The 20360-nt window shown below is 31.6% G+C and overlaps 2 protein-coding genes across 3 annotated transcripts; both read left to right on the forward strand.

The window, feature by feature from the left end:
* The first annotated feature begins 3 nt into the window (after positions 1-3).
* LOC149899177 (uncharacterized) lies at positions 4-5095 on the forward strand. The gene is made up of 3 exons (XM_090114125.1): positions 4-38; positions 4281-4509; positions 4904-5095. The coding sequence occupies exons 1-3, from the start codon at positions 24-26 to the stop codon at positions 5047-5049; spliced, it is 390 nt and encodes a 129-aa protein (XP_089970251.1). The 5' UTR covers positions 4-23; the 3' UTR covers positions 5050-5095.
* Positions 5096-7313: 2218 nt separating this feature from the next.
* On the forward strand, positions 7314-20091 carry LOC149899178 (vanin-like protein 1). 2 transcript variants are annotated; one of them, XM_090114449.1, is made up of 10 exons: positions 7314-7404; positions 12023-12139; positions 12450-12575; positions 13157-13326; positions 13545-13759; positions 14339-14425; positions 14633-14736; positions 15018-15206; positions 18912-19036; positions 19318-20089. In XM_090114449.1, the coding sequence occupies exons 1-10, from the start codon at positions 7354-7356 to the stop codon at positions 19751-19753; spliced, it is 1620 nt and encodes a 539-aa protein (XP_089970575.1). In that variant the 5' UTR covers positions 7314-7353; the 3' UTR covers positions 19754-20089. The 2 variants fall into 2 exon arrangements, with proteins under 2 accessions (XP_089970575.1, XP_089970574.1); XM_090114448.1 differs by lacking the exon at positions 7314-7404 and adding an exon at positions 9254-9411 and having other exon boundaries at positions 19318-20091.
* The last annotated feature ends 269 nt before the right edge of the window (positions 20092-20360 follow it).

Consider the following 20360-nt stretch of genomic DNA (forward strand, 5'->3'; position numbering starts at 1 on the left):
CACTATTGAAACAAAAAATTGGCATGCAGGAAAGGATGGTAAGTACCTAGTTAATATAGTGGGGAGAGCTTTACACTATTAGTAGTATTTTGGTATTTATTTTGAGTGTAATAATATCAGAATGTTATACTTTTCAGTCCTAAAATAGAAGTCTCATACACCAAAGTTTCCCAATTTTATACTATTTGAGATGCCATTGAAATACAGGACCCTATTATTTATCATAAATAATACGAATTTATACCTGAATGTTTGTAGAGCTCTTGTAAATTTACTTAACGTATTTATTTTAGAAATAGAAATAGAAAGCGTTTTATTTGCCACCATGTGCATTTGCAACTCTTAGTAATTAATACACAAAACAGAAAAAAAAAAGATAGTAATGGAGGCAAAAAGGACTCCCCGTCAGCAAAGCAGCAACCATTATTTAAAATGTATTGCTGCACTGATTTTCAGAGAAGACCACGTGACTGTACCTACAGATGCAATGATTCAGTATTAAATGATTTTCACGTTTAAACTGGATAAAAAAAAATGTGAATTGTAAAGTATTTTTTTGTGTTTATACAATGAAAGATTGGTGAAATTGCGTGATCGAGAAATAGATATTGCATTTATAACACTAGAAGGAGATACAGATCATTGATTAAATCCTTCAAAACATCCTGCTTTAAGAAAGTAACTGAAAATAAGTTAATATGTATACAATATTGTATTACACTGTAGAAGATTTTGTATTCAATTTGTATACTTAGGTACTTTATTCGTACTAATAATAATCGTAGGTATTTATGTAGGCATTTAAATGTAGAGACTTGACATTATAATAACTTCTAATTTTACATAAAAATATAGCCTGTTTTAGATGTTTAATGTGAAATTATAATATTAGGTACAGATATTTTCATAACATATTCAATTATCAGGAAATTAATATTAGAATTAACAGGAATCTGTCGATAATATAATTACATTAAAATATAACAGGTTCATATAAATAACTGAAAAATATACATTCAATGATCACATAAATCACATACCCATACCACATACAATACCTTTTTACTGTATACTCTAAGCCTTTTTTAACGAGGATAAAAAATAAAACAACATACTACAAAATGACGGAGCACTTTTATACAATTATAAAAACAGTTGATAATACTATATGTATTGAGATTTTAACCAAATTCCTGGAATCGAACATTTAAACATTGATTGATAAATAAAAGAAACTTGATATACCTAGCAATAGTATACACCTAAATAAAGGGCGAGATAGATTGTTTACTTAGGAATTAATGTTCCAGATTTTCAGGATATAAATTAGGTACCTATACGTGGTATTTCCATTGGATGGGACCTTGAAATATGTTTATTTAGTTTCAGAAAATATTCCTATGAAAAAAACATACTTAATTATACAATATTTTTAGACCCTCATAGTCTGAACGACGATCGGTGAAATTCGTGATTCAAAACCACAAGAAAGAGTATTTCCGCATCACTGCTGCAGGCTGCTGCAGGCTACAACATCACCGTTATTAAGAAATGTATAATGTTTGGCAATACATATCTACAATCTACTTCTATTCTATTTCTATCTCTATCTACTTCTATTCTATATATCTACATCTACTACATACGTGACAAATAATTTTCGAGATACACCGGTTCGATCCGGTTAAGATGGCTCTCATCAAGACCAGACCATTGTGCCAATCACTTGACCCCTGACATAATGAAATACTGTTTATTTTATACACGGTTATCGTGTGTGTTCTTAGATCGAGAATTTTAAACGCACAATATTTAAATAGGTATTGATAACGTAGTGTTTGTTTGATTATGTGGATCTCCTTTTCACTAGTATAAGTGGGTGATTAATTCTATTCAAATAGATATACAATGTACCTACCTACACAAAAATTGTTTTATTTTGTATTGTCGTTTGGCTCCACATTCGTCATTCGAACTGCAAAGGATTGTAATTTGTAATCCTGAATGTGCTCCAACAAGTACAACTTGGAGGGAAGAGTGAACCTTCTATGGAAGCGCGTTCCTTCTTACAATAATACAAACAAAATATATCTGTAGCTGTTATATGTATTGCACGCCTCATAAGCGAAGCGTTGAGGTGGGTACTACTGTCACTTCGCGCAAAACATCTGATTTTTCAAACTTAAAATGTCTTTATGTATCATACATTGCACTTGTAAGATAATACATACACACACATATTAAGAAAAAACACTATTTTTAACGTTCATGATATTTTTGATGTCATTTTTGTTATTTAAACTACATACGTGACAAATAATTTTCGAGATACACCGGTTCGATCCGGTTAAGATGGCTCTCATCAAGACCAGACCATTGTGCCAATCACTTGACCCCTGACATAATGAAATACTGTTTATTTTATACACGGTTATCGTGTGTGTTCTTAGATCGAGAATTTTAAACGCACAATATTTAAATAGGTATTGATAACGTAGTGTTTGTTTGATTATGTGGATCTCCTTTTCACTAGTATAAGTGGGTGATTAATTCTATTCAAATAGATATACAATGTACCTACCTACACAAAAATTGTTTTATTTTGTATTGTCGTTTGGCTCCACATTCGTCATTCGAACTGCAAAGGATTGTAATTTGTAATCCTGAATGTGCTCCAACAAGTACAACTTGGAGGGAAGAGTGAACCTTCTATGGAAGCGCGTTCCTTCTTACAATAATACAAACAAAATATATCTGTAGCTGTTATATGTATTGCACGCCTCATAAGCGAAGCGTTGAGGTGGGTACTACTGTCACTTCGCGCAAAACATCTGATTTTTCAAACTTAAAATGTCTTTATGTATCATACATTGCACTTGTAAGATAATACATACACACACATATTAAGAAAAAACACTATTTTTAACGTTCATGATATTTTTGATGTCATTTTTGTTATTTAAACTAGTTAAAAAACAGTTTAAAAAAGTTCTGTCTTGGACGTCCGTGTGTCTGTATGTGCGGATCCTTTTTCTTGTTAACACGATAGCGACCGAAATACTTTACTAATCGAGTCTTTTTTTTTCTCTTACGCTTGAGTATGCTCAGGAATAGAACCCTTTCATTTTTCAGGGTCTGATTCGATGTGGTTTAATTGTTATTAAATAAACAAAAATAATAATTAATAAATATTTATTAAAAAAAAATTATGAGGCGTGCACTTTTGGATTTTCCAAATTATTTTAAGAATGGTGGTGGTCTCAAAAAAGAAATGTAGAGTTCATAAGAGAGTGGTTTGATGTGTTGCTATTAAATTTTGACAAAATGGAATGTGATCATATTATTATGTATTTGTTTGCACATGAGGTATTGAAACTCTTTGCTATGAAAAGAAAATCAGCACAACATTTGATTTATTTAACTCCATTTCTTCCTTGAACACGTTAGGAACTATCCAAAATAATGTTCTTATACTGATTACTGATAAATCGCCTGGTTAATATCAGTTTATATTATTAAACTATGTAATTGTTCTGTGGCGTGTTTCCGAAATTGTTATTATTGTCATTTCTCTGCTATAAGATTGTTTTACATCTCTTGTATCACCATTGTTTTAGAACAATGATACTGTCATTCGGAAGAACTCAGTCATTTGGAGACAGTGAAGAGTAATGTACGTTTGGACATTTTTACTCCTAGCACTGTCATTTATTGAGGTATCAGCATATAATTTTACAATACGGTTTCCAATGTGGTGTACTTTCAGTTTTAATAAGTGCACTTTCAATTTTAATCTTAATTTTGACTTCTCCTGATCTTTCTGTAAGTGCTAACGTGTGTCCACTGTCCAATATTTCTCCTTTATTCCTTATTAGTTGTTTGTCTGATATGATTTTTATGTCAATGTTTATGATATCATGATTATTTGGTAGTCTAAATTGTAAGTGATAACAAGCGAATCACGAAGTATTTAATCATACTTATACGAACGAAAATGTAGCTAACAGACTTCTAACAGTTGAATATTTTTGGTATCTATAAACCTTTCCATTTCTTAATTATACATATCAGAACGAGAAAAGCTTACAATTCGAATTTAAGTGCGCGAATGCGCTAGATAATTTTTTCTAGCAATAAAATCTTATATTAATTAAAATTAAATTTTTAACTGATAAAACACTAAAAGTTCAGTATAAAAGTCTAATTTAAACTTTATTAGCTACTGCCTATCACCTAATAAATCTATAAATTAATAAACTTTAACAATCTGTTAATCGCAGCCTATTAAACCCGAGCTACCTGCAGCAGATTTCAGTATGGACGAATTTCCATTGTACAAATCATTAGGAATATCAATAGGGAAGAGACCTGGCAGAACGCTTGAAGATGGACATTTAGAGAAGGAGTTTAAAGAACTCTACCAGGATATGATGAAAGGAAGCGAAGAAGTTGATAAAACTGAAGATTTAGATGCTTACGTTTCGCATACTGATCTAACAAGGCTTAAAAGTGAGTCGCTATTTTATTTAATTTCAACTATTCTTATTCGACTTTAAAAATGACCTCCTCCTTCCTTCTACGTTCCCCTTTTCACTCAATTTATAAGATTAGGTATTACGTCAATGTTTGCTAATGTTTAATAGGATAAAAAATATTAAAACATTTTTTTTTAAATTAGGTAATTTAACATTTCCTGGGATGAAAAAGAAGCAAAATTTGATATTTTACATTAAATAATGTCACCTATTATATTATGGTTAACAAAATAATAAATAGAACGCACTGTACAATGGTAACCATTATTAAATTCCTTTGAGATAATTCTATTAAATCGTTGTTTAATTTATATAAAAGTTGTTTAATTTGATAGACTAGTATGTATAATAAAATTATTTTCTCCTAGGTGCGTCAGATCGTCGTCGTTCCGTTATGCGCTCGCCAGCTATAAAAAGACGAGCTCGCTCGCAAACTATTCGACGACAAAAACTTAATAGCCAGAGCCTGAGGAGTCATTTACAACATTCCAGGCAATCTAATTTTGAAGAATAATCATTATAGAGTATAAGAATATTTGATATTAAAACTTTCGGATGTATTTTGTTTTTTTATTGAGCATGTTATAACGTGTAGGTACATATTTGCCAAGATTTTTTGTAGGAGTCTCAAATTCTTTATAATTGGTTAATAAAGAATTTGAGACTCCTACAAAAAATCTTGGCTACAAAAAATAATTGGTCGAAAAGTGGGAACGAATGGGCTAGTTATTCTCATCATTTAAGTTCATCATTAGGCCATGGGGCTGGAAAATGCTTAATATTACTGCTTTATTTTGTACAAGGTAAGATAAGAAGAAAAGGTATAATATCAAGAATAAAGGTACAGTCAGAATGAAGCAAATTTTCTTTAAATCGCTCGAAATAGAAAATTAAGATTAATTATTAGGTGTAGTCGTTTTATCTTAGACCTTAGTAGACAGCTGTAGTCGCAGTTATTATAATTTATAATTATTATTTAACTATGGTAAGTCATAATTGTTAGGTTCTACTGTAAACATTTTGAAGAATAAAAATGGCTAAATGAATGAATGAATGAATGAGAAATATTATGGCCATTTTTGTAAGAAATATTGCAGTAATATTGGTATTGGACAACCATAACAAATATAACAAAATCAAATCTTTTCTCTTTTTAGTGAAGACATTCAAGCCTGCTTTTCAAACGGCTAAAGAAGGTAATTGTTTATTATTGTAACTGTTTCAAACTTTAAAAAAGTACGATATATCACGCGATCGAAAAACGGTGCCAATATATTTAATAGGAGTTATGCTTTTTCATTTGCTGATTTGACTTTGCATGTGCTTCAAAGAAAGTAATTTAAGTTTGATGTGTTTATAATATTTTAAAACTTTATGTATAATTGACTTTTTATAATAGGTATAAGGTAAGAGTAAATCACTACCTCAACGCTCCGCTTATATGAGGCTTGCAATATTCAGAGTCAAGTCACGTCAAGGTATAAAGTAGCTTCGAATAAATGTCTAGATAGTAATTATCAATTACCTCTTAGACTTCTGTTTTTAACCAAAATTAATTTTGTGACAAGTATTTTGAGACATTGCTCTGCCCTATTGCTCCTCTTCGTGTTTTCTCTATACTTTCCTACCCACGTAAAATTACCGAATTGACAAGCCGTTCTCGAGTTTTACGTTCAGCGACACATCTGACAATTCATGTTTATTAAGTACATAGAAAATTATGTATGCATGTATACGTGCTAGTTTCATTGTTTTAACAAATTAATTTGAGCGCTGAATAGGTATCAATCATTTCCATTTTGTTAAAATTCCGGTTCCATTTTTTGTATTTAAAAATTTGACTACAAAATAACTAAAAACGGAAAAAACAAATAAATCATAAGAAAGTTACGGTCAAATACAACTTAAAACAAATACTTTGATGCCATAACTTATCATGAGGAAAATTAATACTTAAACAAAAACAAATTTAGGTAGGTACACGCAGACGCAGACTATGTCAATGAATGCAAAAATTATTCGTCACTGCAGAAACTAATGAGAAACGTAAATTTAACTGTGAGCTGTCTCAATAAGATTTAATTTACCTCGTGTAGTCCTACATGCACATTACTAATATTTATTTCCAGACGGGACCTCCCCTGCAACAAGATTGTTATAAGTTTCCATTGTACTACGATTTATTTAGTTATTTTGTGATCGTGCAAGAGTCTAATTCATTTTCAAAATAAATAAAAGCAAATTTGAATTATCCGTAGTTTTGTTAAAAATATATTATAGGACCTAAGTATGAACCCCGTGGGATGCCAAATGAGGTGAGTTCTTTGAATGGTTGTAAGTATCTAATTCGTATATCTGTCAGTGAACAGTATGTCTCGTATGTATTAACATATTGATGATACATGATCTTTTATTTCCGATATAGACCCATAGAATATTAAATTTAAATTGGGTAAGTGTATCAAACGCTCTAGTGTAATCAATGTAAATTATATTGTGAGTCATAATGTCAATATTTTTATTATTTACATGCACAATTAATATTAAATATAGTTTTTGAGTAACTGAGGTAAAATGTATTAAATTATTAATACCTTTTAATAGAATCACTTGTTACGAACAACATTTAGTACATTGAATCTTACCGCATGATTTTCGAACCTTGTCATTTTAAAAATAAAGATAACTAATCCGTCAATTTCTCTTATCGATGGAGACAACGAACAAAGGTTGGCTCACACTCGCAATTTATATAAAGTGGGATAGGAAAATCACGTTATCAGTTTTACTCAAAGTGTAGTGGTAGATTGCTATAACAATGCGTTTAATATTAATGATATTTGCGTCTCTGTTACGACTTTCGTTTCAGGTAAATATTTTGGTTTAAAGTTTTTAGTTCACCATTAGATTAAGTTAATTTTCTATAGTAAGTATATATCTTTATAGAAATATAGAGTAGATAGACAAGGAGATTTGTATGTTATCTGTAAAACAGATTGTTTTATTTATGTTACGCTCTTGATACTAATCAAGAATAATTTAGATAAAACATGTTTATAAGAAGATCGCGGAAAAATAATAAACTACACATTTAATGCACTGTCAAGGGCTTGTAGGTACTTATGCTTGTACAATGAGAACATAGCATGAATTTGTGAAGGTATCACTACTGTAAATGTAAAATTATGTTAATTGTTCTGTGTAATAATAATTAGGGATACCTAATTATTATAGAAATTATAGATTTATAACGACAAAACAATATCAATAAATTGACTCTTGAAGGTACAAAAATTATCGAGTTAAAAATGCAAATGAATTAATTTTATTTTTAACATTGTCATTTTCATTTCATTTTATACGTAGGTAGCGAAAATTTCGAATATATTTTTTAACGTCCAGGTGCATTTAAATCCGCTTGACTTTACTTTAAATTATGATAATAATCTCATTATTTAATTAATTATGATACCATGTGATACGATGATTTATCTCGGAAGATACTCTAGATAAATCTAACAACTAGGTACCTAATAAGTAATAGACCGGGAGATACTGACACAAAATTTCGAGTCATTTGTAACAGGATGGCGGTTCTACAGGGTTCTTAGTACGCAATGACAAAAAGAAAAACGATGGTGTGAACGCTGGTACCGGCGGCTTAGTCGCGTGGGCGTTAGTCGAACTCGTCGGAAAAATAGCGAAAGTCAAACGATTTGTAACACAAAAATTTTAGAATTTACCGATAGCCCATAAAAAAGAAGTAGGCGGTAGTGTCATGCCATACTTTTCCGGTGTGACTTACAGCCCGCCATACCGACGCGAATGTGTTGATTTAAATAAAACAATTATTCAACCATTTGTATCAGGCTAACTTTTGCACAGGTAACCATCGTCGTGCAGCCATTGACGAAAATCGCCATGCCATACTTTTCGGACGATTCCAAATGGTCGCCATACCGCCGAAAATCTGCAAAAAAATTTTATTTCGCCAAACTTTTTGTACCAGTATTGCATTTGGATTTTTGGAGAGTATTTGATAAAATGTGACCATTATTATATTTGCCATACTTCTAGTAGGGGGAAAAAGTGCTGTCATACTTGAAAAGTTAATTTAGTATTAATTTATACAAGTGAAGATTTCCAACACCTAGATCTTTGAAATTTTGTATATATATTCGTTGATCCTCAAACTTACAGGAAAAATAATTGCCATACTGTTACAAATCGTTTGACTTTCGCTATTTTCCGACGAGTTCGGCTAACGCCCACGCGACTAAACCGCCGGTACCAGCGTTCACACCATCATTTTTCTTTTTGTCATTGCGTACTAAGAACCCTGTAGAACCGCCATCCTGTTACAAATGACTCGAAATTTTGTGTCAGTATCTCCCGGTCTATAATAAGATATGTCCAAATTATAGAGATACAATAAAAATTATTTATTTAACACAAACACATACACAAGAGAAAAAAGAAAACAGAAAAAAATCAAATAAAGAAACATAATAACAGTTAACTAGGCGGCCTTATCGCTATAAGCGAACTCTGCCAGGCAATGAAGGTATTGTTAACATTTCTCACACTTATTTACGTAGGTAATGATAAACGTATTAAAAAATATCGGATGATTAGAATATTGGATACCTATTGGATGCTTGCCAAAGTACATAGGTTAAGCGGAGCCAGCAATGCCAGCTTTAGTATATAACGAGACTTCAACACAACAAGACTGTATTTATGTTATTTGATAAACAGCTCTATGTAAATGAGCTTTAGATCTAAATTCGTACATTGTGTTTGATTGTTTTTATGTGTGATAATGAAATCCCTTATACTGCTCGGATTATTCTGCTTATTAATCGGATCAGAACAGGTGAAAATATTTTATACTAAACTTATTTTAATTTTATTGTTTTAAGATGTATTCATCTTGGTCATTTATGTAAATAATTTCAGTTTTCTGTTAAAATTGAATGGTTGAAAAATATGTAGAGTGTTGGAATAATTAGTGAGTTAATAAAAATAAACTAATGATTCATTGTGTGTTCATAATTTATCCTTCTTAATATACATATTTGTTATACATTTTACAGCCCGATACTTCCTTTAGATCATTGTTTATTTTACTAAAAAATCATATTATGGATAGCATGAAATAAATAATGTCAATTAGGTATTAAACCGGCTACTCACGTACCTGCCGCAGGGGCAATTTTGAAATTGGACCCTTAATTGTGATGTGTATAGGCAAGCAGAGGCAATTTTATAGAACAACTGAAATTGCCCCGACCGCCGACCAAACGATATTGTTCCAATATTGCCCCTGCTGCAGGTACGTGAGTAGCCGGCTAACAAAATGTAAATTTTAAAATGACTAGGTAGTTACTTAATATATTTTTAATAAGTAATTTAGTATAATCACAGATAATATAATACTATACTGTATAATTAAGCGAGGCACCTACCTAGATAATATAGCAAAAAATTAACATAACTATAAGACACATAAAAAGGCTCTATCATTAGTTCCTTTATTTATGTAAGAGATTATTATTATTACTTACATTAATAAAACACATTAGCAATTTAAATAAAAATATCTTTTATTGAGGTATAATTTAGGTTGTACTAAGGGTAATTCAATATGGAAATAGTTTGGATACATTTAAATTTTAATTATTATATTAATTAATTATGTATTTAGTTGGAATTAGACACGAAAGATAATAATATTTTATTCACATTACAATATATTATTGCCTGTCGTGATAATGTCGATATGGTAACAATTTAATTTAGATATACATATATTTTTAATCGTTATTTTTATTTGTTATCTATTATCAGTAAATATAATTTTGCTCTCTAGACAGCTACATTATGCATATCTAGATAATAATCGATAGATAGATCTTATATATAAAAATGAATCGCAAAATGTGTTGGTAAGCGCATAACTCGAGAACGGCTGAACCGATTTCGATAATTCTTTTTTTATTATATTCCTTGAAGTACGAGGATGGTTTTTATGTAGAGAAAACGTAAATATTATGTACCACGGGCGAAGCCGGGGCGGACCGCTAGTAACTTAGGTATATATTTTTATGCGAAAAGTTTGCTTACAAGAGTAAGTACGATTAATAATATTTGTAGTAGAAATTAAAGATTTTAAAGGATTTTAAACACGATTTATTCATTATATTATTAACCCGACGTTTCGCACACTTTGCAGCGAGACTAAAATCAGCTTAAATCTATAATACGAAAATACTTATATTTATTGTGTTATTGTAATGGAACAAATTAAAGAGCAACACACAGTACTCAGTACACAATTTAGTCAATAATATAATATCTTCTTGATCATCTCCTGTTGTAGGTGGATATCCTTTATTCGCACAAATAATGTATCTAATAGCACAGAATACTTAATAGTAACAAATGCTAGTAATAAATAGGTTGTACTATAACATATTATAGTGATATACTCACTATACACTGTTCCTACTCACTGCTCTATATATTTTGCTGTGTGCAATTAAGTGATAGTGGAATAATAAACTGAAAATTTAAAAAAAATGAAGGGACCAGTTCCGAGAATTCTTTATAAGTAAAAAAATATTTAAGAGGCTGTTTTAAATTTATGCAAAAGTCAAGGCCCAATTATTAATAATACACGATCTGCGGAATTGTTGAAATTACTGTAAAAAATCTGTGTAAGTTGGGAACTTTGCTATTTTTAAATTAATGAAACAGTCTTAAGGAAAGAAAACACAGAAAATTTATAGGTAGGTAAGGTATACGAGATTATATTCAATATGCTATCTTCATAATATCGATTATAATTTCCGTTTCTTTTAATATTTAATCCAACCGATTGAATACTGATAGCCACGTAAATAATACTAAGTATGATGTAGTAAAAATAAATAAAAATAACAAAAAACAACATAATTCGGGAAAGCGGAATATTTATTCGTAAAGTGAACCAAGAGGCAAACTTGTTATAATTTTTTTTCATTCATAAATAGGTACAGAGTTAATATTTAGGATAAAAATAGATATCAGTTAGTAATCAGCTGGTTAAATATATGACAAAATCGATTTCGACTAAAGAAGAAGTAAACAGCTCTACCTAGCGATTCTAAATTCTAATAAGTTAATTTTTGGAATGGTTTTACGAAAGTATTCGGACAAAAAAAGATAAAAATAAAAATTTCTCTATTCGTTAGACCACCTCTTTGGTACAGTGGTGAACGCGTGGGCGTGGAACTAGGTAATAGGTTTGATCCCGGTGGGGACAAATCAACAAAAAAATTCATATTCTTAGGACGCAAAAGTCTAATGATCTAAGTACTTGCCCGTAAAGAAAATTGATCAGCAAAACAGGTGTACACCTAATGCCCCATACCCCACAAGGGGAGTGGGGACACGGTACTACTTATCATCGCAATATTACTTTATCGTTTATTGTTTTATTCCAGATTTCGACGCCATCCGATGATAGTTATGTAGCAGCGGTGGTAGAATATCAAGTTTTAGCCAACACGGATACTAATGTAGACAATTATGTCCGTTTAATAAAAGAAGCTGCAGAGCAGGTAATTATTGTTTATTAAACAATTTTACAATGCACTATAAAAATGTGACGAATACCTTGGCACCTATTTTCTATGTCAATCGACACTAACATTATAAAGATGAAAGATTTTAATTTTTATATTATGTAAGGAATGAACTTAAAAATAGTCGTATAAAACTCCGTAACGTGGGCTTTTACATCTGGTTAACTATGGCGAAGCATCCAAGCTGAGTAATTACGAAAAATGCATGTATTTTTTACGAAGCTATATGTAGTTGTACAGTATTAGTCAGTTAGTTAAACTAATTGATTTCGTTGCTTTATTTCAGAATGCTGATATAGTGGTGTTCCCAGAAATGACATTAAACCTTGGCAGCCGACAAGCAGAAGTGCCGATATATGGGAAGCTAAAGGAGTATCCAGTACCAGCCCTACATGCAGACCTCTATGATTCGGTAAGAAATACGATTTTAAATTAAATAGAAAAACTAAACCGGCAAATTTTGTATGATGTAAGCCTATTCTCAGGCATACCTATGCACATGAAAATTATTTAAGCGGTCAAACCATTGTGGTAGAGTTTGGTAATATATATTTCACAATAGACCAACAAACAGAATTTATAGTTTACTAGGTTTCCGCCCGCGGCTTCGCCCGCGCAGTCAAAGAAAAACCCGCATAGTTCCCGTTCCCGTGGGATTTCTGGGATTACGTCATTTTCCCGGAATAAAAAGTAGCCTATGTCCTTTCTCGGGTATCAAAATATCTCCATACCAAATTTCATGAAAATTGGTTCAGTAGTTTAGGCGTGATTGAGTAACAGACAGACAGACAGAGTTACTTTCGCATTTATAATATTAGTATGGATTAAATAACTCGTAGGTGTAGTTTATTAAATAACTCGTAGGTGATCCCAAATGTCTTGCCCTTTATTCCGCAACCGCTTTACATCCAAAATTCTTTGACCATAAATAACCCAATTCATGCGGGAAAAATATTGATATTTTTATTAAATCACACTATCACATCGTTTCAGATTCTTGTATCAATATCATCAGCTGCAAGAAACAATAGAATATACGTAGTCATTAATATTCAAGAGAAAATGGACTGTACAGATGCGCCCGGCGAAAATTGTCCTGAGAAAAAACTATATCATTTCAATACTAATGTAGTTTTTGATAGAAATGGAGCTATTATCGACAGGTAAAATGATTTAACTTTATATTTGAATACCTCTAATGAAGATCATAATAAATAACAATAAAAAACATATAAACGTGCATCTTAATTATTTTTTTAATTAACTGGATCAATAATTGGTCTTTTGAAAATTCTTCCTACCACAAAAATCGGCACTTGATTTACATTTTTTATTAATTTTCATCATCCACTATTTCTTTTTTAAAACCATCAATTTCCAGATACCGCAAGATAAATCTCTTCGGCGAATACACACGGACGCCAGCACTCAAACCAGAGCTGGGTATATTCACGACAGACTTCGGGGTCACGTTCGGCCACTTCATCTGCTTCGACCTGCTGTTCCAAGTTCCCGCAGTACAAGTAGTGCAGAAGTACAATATAACAGATGTTATTTTCCCCACCATGTGGTTCTCGGAATTGCCGTATTTGACAGGTAAATAGAACAACTGTAAGATATTCTTCTAAGGCCGCGTTTCCATCTGTATATTCAACCATGTAGCAAGTGCTGGTTAAGACTTGCAAGTTGCTGTCGGACATTTCTTGCGGAAGTTTTCTTGCAGATGGAAACGCGGCCTAACGGCGAATATAAATCAAACGAATATAGAGCTAGAGATAGAGCAAGAGCATTTTTTCGTGATCTTTTAGTGGGAACGAAAACTTGTATTCAGTGTTGTTCAGTATTAGAATATTGCATAGAATCAAGAAAAATGGAAATAGAATGGTCTACGCCTGTTTACACTAAAAAATTGACACAGTAGGGTTAGTATGAGCATTCGCTCGTTTGATGTAAATGCACTGTAATAGGATATATTTTCTAAAATAGTAAATGTCATAAAACAAACAATTATGAACAATTAATGTTACATACATATTTGAAAAAAAATAGGTACCTACCTATTCAAATTCCTTCTACGTATTTGAAAAGTTGTCTAAGGGACTTGACTAGCAAAAAAAATCAATTTCATTGGGCATCTATATTTAGTTGCTTTATAATTTTATTTCCTAATTTCAGCCGTTCAGATCCAAGAGGGTTACGCTCACGCTATGAACGTCAACTTCCTTGCTGCTGGAGCGAACAATGTGCGCATTGGAAGTGCTGGTAAGGCTTCAAAGAAGGTCTTAACATCTAATAAATTACCTATAAAGTATATACGAAATTAAAAATACGTAACTCTCGTTTGTTCTAGTCGATGATTTGTAATTAAAATTAGGTAGGTAGGTATATGTATATGTAATCATCAATAACTGAATATTATTTATTTCAATATACATAACCATGTTATTGGTGTTTATTATTTGGTTGCAGGCTCTGGAATATATTCAGGCAAAGCTGGAGCACTCGTTAGTATCATGCCCGGATTGCCCACCACACGACTCCTTGTTGCCAAAGTACCAAAAGTCCCTGGAGAGGTTGGTATAAAAATACAACAAAAATTAATAAAAAAAAACAGGTTTACTTTAATTATTTTTACGTGATCTTATTCCAAATTGGCTTGGATATTTTGAGAGACTAATAGTCTAAGTAGACCTGCACTTTTTATAAATATAGTAAGTCACGTGACGATATAAAAATATTATGAAGTACGAATTTAGGAGATACTTAGACATTAGTGAAGTGTTCAATTTACACTTAGCTCAGAATATTTAAAAAAATAATATTTATAATACCCATAATAAAATCACAATTACAGGTGAAAGATGCGTACCCCGGGCCGATATACGACAACCCGGCCGATCACGACTACCTCCTACTAAAAGTAGACCCCTCTCTCGAATCCCACAAGAGCCAGCTACTGGAAGCTGGCTCCCAGGACTTTGTGCTTGTAGATGGCGCCACTATGTGCAGATTTAAAGTCAATTTATCTGAATCCGCTGCTACGGTAAGTTCTTTTGAGGAAATAGCATGTGTAGTACCTACCTACGTTTGTTTGCATGAGTTGTGGATGCCTTTTTGATTTACATTCATCTGAGAATTATTGCTAAAAATTCAAACCCAAAATTATCATTGCTAGAGCAAGGAGAATTGTTATCTATAGTCCTTTTCATTTAGGATGATTCCTGTGACACTTCATCGTGTTCCGAATTACGTATTTTATGTTTAAAAAGTCAAAATAATTTTAGTGCATAATATTTTTATTTTATGGCGGCATTATTACCAAAAATATAAAAATGAAACATCTTAAGCTTATAAATCAAAAACAGTATTGTTTAGTTTAATATAATGAAAAATAAAATAAAATAACACAAAAATATAATACCTACGCAATTCGTGTACATGAAATGGATCGTTGAAAAATCATAGAGTTGGAAAATCATTTAATCGGCGCCCATCTTGTGATCGTTTGTCAATCGAGTCAATCGTCTGTACGAGTACGTTAGCCTTGTATACAAGTTGCATTTTTATATTGATACTTTACGTGGTATTCTGTTATTTTTACTAATTGTTATTGTTGACTTTTTGTTGCTGTTGTTTGCTAAGTTTCCTTAGTTAATTTTTGGTGAAATGCCGAAAAAACTAATTTTGGTACTTTATTCAAATCGATTTCATTTCCATATAGAATATTATCGATTATCGGAAACAATTGATACGATTTCAGTAACCGACATCTCTACACGTGTCAAAAATCGATGTGTCACAGAACTCATCTTAGGTGGAAAGGACTTATAGTAGGTAGTAGTGACAGTTGCTTATCGATATTAAGTTATTAGTTTTGAAAAAGAGGAGGAGTAATTATTCAAATTGATTTGATTTAAAACTACACATATTTAACGAAACCTTGAACATGAAACATCGCTTCGACATTAGCAACAAATATTTAACGAAATCTTTAACACGAGGTTATTTATATTAATTAGAACATTCAGCTCTTTATATAAATATTACATGATGGCAGAAATAATCAAAATACATTGACAAAAATTAAAAAACCCTGCATGTTACTAACTGCATGTTCGCTAGTGCATTATTCGCATGATTCCTTTAAAATATATGTTTGGTAAGTAGCTATATATTATTTCTATGTACATATTTGGTTATGATTTTTGCCAAGTTTGACCAACCTTTGTTTATTGCTCATTGAAAAGCTTCCTGTAAAAATGGCTCTAATTCAGAAATCTGTTCTTCCCATGTTTTTCCATTTATATGACAATGACAGAAACTTCATTCCTCATCCAGTTTACCAGTAGCACAATCATGTATTGTCTTATGGCTTAAATATCTTTTACCAAAATATTCCTTTACTAAATCATTTATACGTGAACACACTTATTTTGACAAAAGCATGATATTTTCTAGAACCTGAGGTACAGAGCGTTCATCCAAGATCACGTCCAAGTGTATGCAAAAAGGCATTTAGGAGTGACTGGGTGTGTTGTGACTGCTTGCGAATCTGATGACCCTACTACGTGCCCTTATAGGTATATATTATTATGGTATTATATTGTATTTTAATAAAAATGTCATTTTAATTCGTTAGATGTGCGTTATTATTCTGAAATCTTAAACGTATAATAGCAATTCCACAAAGACGGAATAAATCAATGTTTTAAAGTGAAACTTTTATTACATCGTCTCAAACTTGTTGGTCTGTGTAGCGCATGTCGCGTGTACCGACCGTCACGCGACATGCGCTACACAAAGCAGTGTTCGAAACCGTTCGAACAGTTTCACTTTTACCGTGGTTTCATAAAACCACACAACATTATTTTTTTATATATCTATTGTAATATTTATATATCTATTGTAATTTAAACATCATATAAAAACAATAGCAATAACATAAAAAAGATTCACCAAAAGATGGTCTAATCGCGAAGCAGATTTCTATTTTCACCTGTAGAGTTAATTATTATAATAATAGATACTGTTTATTTGTTTTTTGATTTCATATCTATGTAAGGAATTCGATTCGAAATTGATATTCAAAAACATGAATTAAATTTCAGGTACCATAAGGACAGGAAGATGGACATTCAAGATATAGAAATTGAAATGTCATCACACTCATTCAATTACAACTCCACTCTAAAATGCAATGACGTAGAATATTACGCAGTATCGTTCAGAAATAATAAATTCCCTCTAAATCCAAGCAACTATACGATTCAAGTAAAACAAGATGGTGAAAGTGATACACAAAATGGCGGCAAAATAACCTTGCTGTATAAACTAAAAGAACCCCAAAATGATTTAGTTTCATTTGGAATATGGGGTCGTGTCTATAGTGAAGACAACAAGCCAGAAGTTGATTTTACAACTGAAGATCTCGATAGTTATAATGAGATCGAAAATGTTATATATGGTTTGACTACTGAAAAGACTGATCTTTGAATAAAGAAGAAGAATTAAAATAAATGAATAATTCCTATATAATAATTCCTTCTGCGATACTCAAGGAAAATAAGTACATTATAAATAGGTATACATGTAACGTAAAAAAGTGAATAAATTTAAAATAAGTACCTTATGCATTGATTAACGTAAAATAACCTAACTACTTACAAAAGTATATACTTAGTGTATCTATTTTTGCAGTAGAACTATGTACTTTAAGTGTACAGATATAGTTTTTTAATAAAATTAAAACAAAAATTGACCAAATGACCTGTTTGTTTTATTTCCTATGTTTTATTATGTTATTATCGAGTGCAATTATTTAATTCATGAAATAGAATTAAAAACAATATGTCATGTTATATTTAAAATTCCTTTATTTTTTCATTTTTGTTTCTCTTTCGGAAGTGAATGACAATGAGCACAAAATTTTTAGAAGTAAAATCTTCATTATTAGATTCAATCTATTATTTTTCTCGCTGCAGGGCCACAAGTCTCTTGCGAGAGTTTAGGTGCTAATTATATTAATATACTATCGCGTAATAATTACAATAGTCAAAGGTTATTGAGTTATCTTGAGTTATGTGCTCTCGGGAAGACCCCTATACAAGCCAGAGAAATTTCAAATTCCCACCGAAACTCAGATAATTTACAACTTGTAGGTATCATGTTCGGAATAACTATTATTATTATTATAGTATATTTTCTAATAGAAATTATCGATTAAGAAAGCCAACTGCACAGAAATTAGGTATAATATGGCATACGCGCAAAGAGCCCTAAGATTTTCTTTCAGTTCCTATCCCATCAGCCATGCTCCAATATAAACGAAGACATTAGACAGACATACGAAATCGTGAGGATCAACAGCTTAACGTGCCTTTGCAAAGATATGTCAGTATTGCTATTCCGAACTCCAAGGTGTTATTGATACTTAACATACACATTCGTTTGACCTGACCTGATTCAGTATCCTCGTCACATTACAACGTATACCTATAGCCACTTACCTACTTTTCCTAACATCTATAATTTATGGAAATACTAGCTTATCGCCCGCGGCTTCGCCCGCCTTGTCTCAAACCTAATAAATTATATACTAAAACCTTCCTCTTGAATCACTCTATCTATTAAAAAACACCGCATTAAAATCCGTTCCGTAGTTTAAAAGATTTAAGCATACAAAGGGACATAGGAACAGAGAAAGCGACTATTTTTTATACTCTTCATGACCATATGATCTTTCCTATAGCTCTACAAATATAGAGCTGGTGCATTTGATGGAGTTCGTACGTATGATGGCGTGGCCACCGGTGCAGTCAGAATATGTGCCGTGTATGCCTGTACCGATGATACCAGGGAATCTTGCGGAAAAAGGTATGTCATTAAATAGGAACATTTATCCACAATAAGACTCTTATAGGCATGTATTATGTATTGAGAAAAGGATGGTCGGCCATGCCGCTTTTTTGCTCGAATTGGCGGGGACACTGCCGTGCCCCGAGATATATTATAGTACTGTTTATTTTGTTGTATTTTTTTTTAATATCAGTACGTTATTAAGCATTAATATATTTACAACATGAAATTGAGATTAATTGTAAAATTGAGCGAAGGAATCGTACACACTATCCATCCCATTTTCTTTAATTTCCCAGGTTCCCACAATACAGTCCAAATGCCTTCCCGACGTTCAAAGAGCTGACAATTCAAGCGACCTTCGCGACACCACAAACTGTCCAAGAATTGGGAGCAGATGACGTAGCGTACTTCCCCGTATCCCTCAAACCATCGATACTACCTCTAGAAGCTGATGAATTTACCTATACTTCGACAACTTCACTCAACACTGATGTGTATAGCTATAGCTTAGTGAATAAGAGCGCAGAATTGTATAACTTTGGCATATTTGGACGGGTTTTCGATAGAGATGGTCAAGAACCGACTCCTCCTTTGGCTGATGATGAGCCCGAAAACACTACGACGATAACAACAGCTCCTCCTGAATGCTGTTCCCCGGGTTCATCTGCAGCGATATATCTTAATTTGTTCTTGTTAATGACTGCTATGGCCGTGTCGTCGTTTTTTAGTTGATTCTAAAATATTCCTTTTTATTTATTCAGTCAAATTTAGTACTTAGTTCTATTGTAAAATATGAGAGGAGTGAAAAGAATAAATGATGATGACTTAGTTTAAATAATTTTCGTTATCTTCATATATATTTTAAAATATGTGACCCTCTTTGACCGTTTGATGTACCAACCTAGAAATAGATTTGTTGATCTTTTCATTGTCGAAGTACCTATAGGTACTATAATTGTGAGAATATTTATTTTAAAGTATAAATTAAAAATAGTAGCAATAAAGCATAATAAATAAGCATTGTAATTAGGTATTAAATATGGATTTTATTATATTTTGATACAATTAAAAATTTATCTAACATTTATAACCATGTTTTTTTATTTCCTTCATTAATAATTAAAATAATCCGTATATACGTTATTAGATACAATAAAATGACCTATATTTGAAAAATATATGTTTTTGATAGATCCTTTAAGCATGCTTTATCAATATTATCATTATTATCTTTCTAATAATGTGCCTTTCAGTTATTGAAGTCGTTTTTATAGTATACAATTTATCACTAAAATTCTAATTTAGGTAAATTTTCCATATAAAATAGTATAATATGACA

This window comes from Colias eurytheme, chromosome 21 (genome assembly GCF_061535395.1).
Source record: "Colias eurytheme isolate Ceu_HAF_F1 chromosome 21, ilColEury1 Martin Lab GWU primary, whole genome shotgun sequence".
NCBI classification, from domain to species: Eukaryota; Metazoa; Arthropoda; class Insecta; order Lepidoptera; family Pieridae; genus Colias; species Colias eurytheme.